This window comes from Myotis yumanensis, unplaced genomic scaffold, assembly GCF_028538775.1.
Source record: "Myotis yumanensis isolate MYYU_CA2020_CCGP unplaced genomic scaffold, mMyoYum1.0.hap1 SCAF_2, whole genome shotgun sequence".
Taxonomy (NCBI): domain Eukaryota; kingdom Metazoa; phylum Chordata; class Mammalia; order Chiroptera; family Vespertilionidae; genus Myotis; species Myotis yumanensis.
The window spans coordinates 63588825-63594824 of record NW_027223753.1 but is presented as its reverse complement, the minus strand read 5'-3'; the positions used below and the strand labels follow the sequence as shown (position 1 = coordinate 63594824).

At 48.5% G+C, this 6000-nt stretch overlaps 1 protein-coding gene across 4 annotated transcripts in view; it reads left to right on the top strand.

The window, feature by feature from the left end:
- Positions 1-2096: 2096 nt before the first annotated feature.
- The window catches only part of SYDE2 (synapse defective Rho GTPase homolog 2), a 39718-nt gene continuing 35814 nt past the window's right edge, over positions 2097-6000 (top strand). For 2 of the 4 annotated variants that reach the window (XM_070405496.1, XM_070405497.1), the window contains exon 1: positions 2329-3098. In XM_070405496.1, the coding sequence (XP_070261597.1) occupies positions 2363-3098 (736 nt within the window). In that variant the 5' untranslated portion in view covers positions 2329-2362. Of the gene's footprint in view, positions 3099-6000 lie in introns of all 4 variants that reach the window. The other 2 variants (XM_070405494.1, XM_070405495.1) reach the window with 2 other exon arrangements.

Below are 6000 nucleotides of genomic sequence, written 5' to 3'. Positions count from 1 at the left end.
CCTTCAGGAGTTTATGAATTTTGTTCTATAGGAGATAGGATATGTTTTACATAAAGCAAAAGCAATAAATATACTATACAAATAAATAAAGTACTGTTGGAGTTTGGAAGAATGGAAATCATGTCCATCTGGGAGATGAGAGATGACTTTATAAAGAAGGAAGTTGGGTGGGATCTTCTTTTCTTTTTTAAAAATTCTATCTATTGATTTTAGAGGGGGGGGGGGGAGGAAGAGAGATCAATTCCATTTATGCATTCATTTACTTTTAAAAATATATTTTACTGATTTTACAGAGAGGAAAGAAGAGGGAGTTAGAAACATTCATCAGCTGCCTCCCGCGTGCCCCCAATGGGGTTGGAGCCCAGGAACCAAGATACATGCCCTTGACCAGAATTCAACCCAGGACCCTTCAGTGCGTGGGCCGATGCTCTATCCACTGAGCCAAACAAACGGGTTAGGGCCATGGCGTGACTCCTGTATGTGCCCTGAACAGGAATCAAAGCCCCAACCTTGGCATATCAGGACAATGCTCTAACCAACTGAGCTACCCATCCAGGGCTAGTTGGGTGGAATCTTAAAGGATGGGTAAGATTTCTAAGATAGAGATGCAGGCAAAAATATCCCAAAGAGGCAGAGACCAGGTAACAACAAAGTTAGTATAGATCAAAGCACATTTATTGACTGGAGCCTTTGGGGGGGCGGCGGGGGTGGGGGGGGAGGAGAATACAAAGAGAAATATACTTGGAAAGTATGTTAGAGCTAAATTCTCATATTCAGTTGTGCAAGCTTTTATTCAACAAATATTTCTTGAGTACTTACTGTGTGCAAGTACTGTGCTAGGAGATAGAAGTACATTCATGAGCCAACTCACAAAGGCCCTTTCTAATATGCAAACACTGAAAAATGTTACTGAAGTCAGATGATGCAACACTGATTCCAACACGAGGTGCTTTAGCTTACAACTGTTCCATAGAAGATGTTCGAGAGTTGGCATTTCCAAATGACAGTGTTTCTATATTTCAATCCAACTGTTCCTCAACCCAGCTTTAATAAAAATAAAGCTCCATTTTACAAGTTTTGGTTGATGTCTGAATTAATTTTGTGTTCGCATGGATTGGGGGGGAGGCTGAAAAGGAATCTCTCTTTCTCCCCGCCCCCAGCCCCCCTCCCTCCCCCCCTTCCTCATACACACACACACACACAGAAGAAGAAAAGGAATCACTGCCAAGGTCCTTGAAGTAGCTAACTCTCTGTGCAAATAAAATGATTGGGAACGTTTCGAGAACACACGGTACCGAGATACACCTGTACTCATAACTTTGTTTTCTCTCAAGTTACGGCTTGCTCCTGCAATGGTGGCAACGGGGAGGGCGGTGAACATGATGGGCGGCAGCCAGGAGGGCACTTTCCCTTTCTGTCTTCCTAACAAAAACTTTGCAGCCTCCAGCCTAGACAGACTCACCTCGTTTGTTTTTTTTTTTTCCTGCCTTCCCACTGCACCCCCACGCCGGCTGCGTGTACTTTAGCACCCCCACCTCCCGGGCCCGCCTTCCCGGCCCCGCACCTGGGCAGCGCGCAGCCCGGGCGCCCCGTCGCGGCCCGGCCCTGGGGCATGCGCTCTGCGCGCCGCCGCCCGCCCCCGCCCCTTCCCGCGGCAGAGTTATGCCAAGTATGTGAGCAGCCCGCGAGGGCCCGCGCTGGCCATGGGGAGCCGCCAACGCCGCTCTCTCCCGAGCGGGGCGCCGACCTCTCCCCGCGGCGGGGGTGATCCCGGTTCCTGAGGCCGAGGGGATGGCGGACCCTCTGAGGCGGACGCTGTCCAGGCTCCGGGGGAGGCGAGGTCCCCGCGCCGCCGGCGGACTCGGGCTCCGGGCGGCCGCTGCCGCCACCGTGGCGGCCTCCTCCGCTGCCCAGGGAGACGCGGGGGGGTGCTCTGGCCGGCCCCCCACGCGAGCGCGCCCGCGGAGCCCCGCCGAGCCCGGAGCCGCCCCCGCCGTCGCTGCAGGCGCGGGGCCCCAGGGCGCTGGGCGCGGGACGGCGTCCGGAGCCGGCGGGGGCGCACGGGCCTCGGCCGCGCGGCGGGAAGGAGGCCGCCCCTCGGGGCGGCGGGCTGGCTCGCGCCTCGGTGCTCGGCGCGCCGGACTCCGAGGGCAGCGCGGAGGAGGACGAGGACGCCGCCGACTACTACGAGAACCTGCCCGGCGGCTCCCGGTCCGCGCCGGAGCCCGAGGGGGCGGAGGCGGAGCGGTGGCCCCCGCCTCCCCCGGCGGCGGGCTCCTCCCCGGGGGCGGAGGGCGGCCGCCTGGAGACGGGCAGGCTGCAGACCCAGTTGCGAGAGGCCTATTATCTGCTGATCCAGGCTATGCACGACCTGCCCCCTGACTCGGGCGCGCGGCGGGGCTGGGCTGATCGCTGCTGCCCTGCGGGAGCCCGGGCTCCGGGCCAGCCGCCTTCCGCCTGCGGCGCTGCGGACCGCCGAGCCGGCCCCCGAGGCTGGGAGCCGGGAGCCCGGGGCCGCCCTTGGCAGCAGGTGTCCCTGCCCTGGGCGCCTCCGAGGGAGCCGTGGAGAGGCCGCCTGCGGACTCCTCGGATGCGCCTGTCCTGCAGCAGAAGCCTCGAGAGCCTCCGGGTAGGTGCCAAGCCGGCGCCCTTCCAGCGGTGGCCGAGCGACAGCTGCATCAGGTGCGGCGCGCGCCGGGACCGGGACGAGCCCCCGCCACGTGGAGGCGGGATGGACGGCTGGAGTGGAGGCAGCCCGCCGGCCGCCGCGCCTTACGGCCCCCCGAGTCCCCGCTCCAAGGACCCTGGCCGTTCCCCGGGAAGCACTTTAAGGGATTCTTCGGGCTCCCCTGTGACAGACAGCAAAGGAGATGACCAAGAGGGGCTCCCCTTCCTGAAGCCGCCCGCAGTGACAGTCAAGAAGCTGCAGAAGTGGATGTACAAAGGACGCCTGCTGTCCCTGGGAATGAAGGGTCGCGCCGAGGGGACACCCCCCAAAGTCACGGGAGCGCAGGACACCTCTCCAAGTCCGGGAGCTTTGAAAATGCGGGAAAGCCAAGTCCTCTCGGTGCCCCCAGACGAAAGAATTACGCTGACAGGTAGGACAGTTTGCAGTCACAATGCTAACACTCCGAACTTCAGTGTTTACTAACGAGGCTTCTGTCTTTAGGGCGAAGAATAAGGTATGTTTTTGCGGACAGGTACGTGCCCGTGCCAGAGTAAGTGTCATGTAAGTGGCAGCTTAATGCGATTTCGGGCTTATTTAGTAGAATGCATTCACTCGTTTTGCTTTTCTTTTTTCAAGACGGCGGGCATGAGGAACTTGGGGGCTTTTGTTTTTTTCTTCTCTATGAACCAGTGTGCCTACTTCCTAAGCACAACAGTGAGTAAAGGTTAAGTTCACCACACGCTTTTGGTAGGTTTGGAGTTGGGCGGTGCTGCCTTGATTTTTATTCTTTGTAGCTCTAGGCAAATCCGTAGACTTGTGGAGTTTGTGCATTTGAGTTTGTTCCAAGATAGACTTTACAGGTTTCATAAACTGTCATTTTGCTCATTATACCTTTTCTCTCCTCTCTCCCAGGCGCGTGTGCACACATACACACAACCCCAAACCAAAACCCAACCAACCAACCAACCAAAATCTATAATAGTAACATTTCTTTTTAGTCAGGTAGGATTTCTAGTACTTCTCTCCACTTTTCCCTCCCCCCCTCCCCCCCCCCCAAACAACAACAACAACAACGAACAAAGTAATTTTTTTAAAAAAATATATTTTATTGATTTTTTACAGAGAGGAAGAGAGAGTTAGAAACATCGTTGAGAGAGAAACATCGACCAGCTGCCTCCTGCACATCCCCTACTGGGGGTGTGCCCGCAACCAACGTACATGCCTTTGACCGGAATCGAACCTGGGACCCTTCAGTCCGCAGGCCGACGCTCTATCCACCGAGCCAAACCGGTTTCGGCGAACAAAGTAATTTTTTTGTTGTGGAAAACCAAGGGCACTAGTATTTCAATCAAAAGGAAAATGTCCCTTACACACTTCTTAAGAAACTGTAGGCATTTAAAGTCATTTGTAAACTTAAATATACTTGTCCTTATAATAGGATTTTGATGCCTATTTTTTATGTGTGTGGTTTTTAATTTACACGGAAGGCTTAGGTTATCAGTTCTAGAAATCTCTTAATTATGTTGTAAATAGCAAAAATTCTCTTCTGAAAGAAGTACGATACCTTCAGATTGAGCCCAAAACAAGATGATCTTTTGAATTACACTCTTAAATATAAAGATTTTAGTAAACATGACTTTAGTAAACTCCTTAAAAAGTCAGGAGTTTTTAAAATATTAAATGCTGAAATGGAAAAAGTATTCACAGTACTTGGCAGTTTCTCTGGTAAGAATTACAAATCTTACAGGACTGGGTTTGTACACATTAACTTTGTTCAACCAATAAACACAAAACAGTGGGGAGAAGCAAAGTTCACAAACCTTCTAGTCGAACAATGAGAACAAATCAAATGATTCATTTAAAGTGTATAGAAACTTGAAGTTTCTTTGAATCTATAAATCTCTACCCCACACCTGTCAAAAATTTCCCTCAAATTTATTCTGTTTCACTTGAATATCAGGATAGTAGAATGCAATCTGTGTGTGTGTGTGTGTGTGTGTGTGTGTGTGTGAGAAGAGAGGTGTACTTTATGCTAAGTTCAAATTAAAATACACATTTCAGGAGCAAAGTATTTGTAATCATTTATTGCAGTTTATTGCCGTTATAACTTTACCTCCCCTGATATTGGTTCAGTTAACTCTTTGTAGGACAGTTAAATTTGAGCCACAACAACAATCTGTATAAAACTTCAAATATATTTTTTATCCTTGTGGCAAAGGTTAAACATTTACCATCAGATGGCTTTTAATGGCCTCAGTTGTAGTGTAAACATTCAAGGATTTTAGAAGCAATAATAAGTGTAACCTTTACAAATAAATTGATTTATCTTTTCATTGTGAATATAATTAAATGAAACAAACTTTAAAAGAAATTAAAATGAGCCCTAGTTGGTTTGGCTCAACCCCCAGTAGTGGAGATGCAGGAGGCAGAGCCAATCAATGATTCTCTCTTATCATTGATGTTTCTATCTCTCCCTCTCCCTTCCTCTCTGAAATCAATAAAAATATATTTTGAAAAAAGAAAGAAATTAAAATGAAACGTTAGAAATACTTTGTGATGGTGTTTTAGATATTTTACAAGATAAGCAAAAGCTTAATCTCTGGTTTAAACAACTTTCTCTGGTTACTTCCTATCAAATCATCAATTCACCTTTTATAAAATATAAAAATAACTTGTGCAATGTTTACATATCTAGTGTAGATTTGGAGAGTTTATTATTTTAATAACTATATTTTTGAAGGTTAGTCAAAGTTATTAAAATCATCCTGGATACTTTATGTGGTTTGCATATAATCTTTATTACCCCCCTCCCCCCCATGAAGGTATGACAACTGTCACTGAACAGCAGCCAAAGAAACAGAGGGGTTGAGTAGTTTGCTCAAGGTCACTCAAACTAGTGTATTGTTTGTATATATTAGTATATGGATTCAAACTATTATGAGGATTCAAACTCAGGTCTTTATGACTCCCAAACCCCTATTTATATAAAGTCAAGAGACTCTAAAGTTCTTTAGAGGTTTGAGTCAATTAATTCTATTAAATTGCTTGGATTGAAGAGATGGATGGAATTTCAACAAGGTTTAGAAGGGTAAGTAACTCTCTCAAATTTGCAAAGAAGATGGGGACATTGTAGACTAGGTTTTAAGACATTTTTTCATCAACTGCTATATCCATTTTAAATCTTTACCTTTAAATGCTTACTTAGTTCAAATTGATGTTACTTGGATTCTACTTTTAAAAAATTAATTGGGCCCTAGCTGGTTTGGTTCAGTGGATAGAGCATCAGCCTGCAGATGGAAGGGTTCCGGGTTTGATTCTGGTCAGGGGCACAT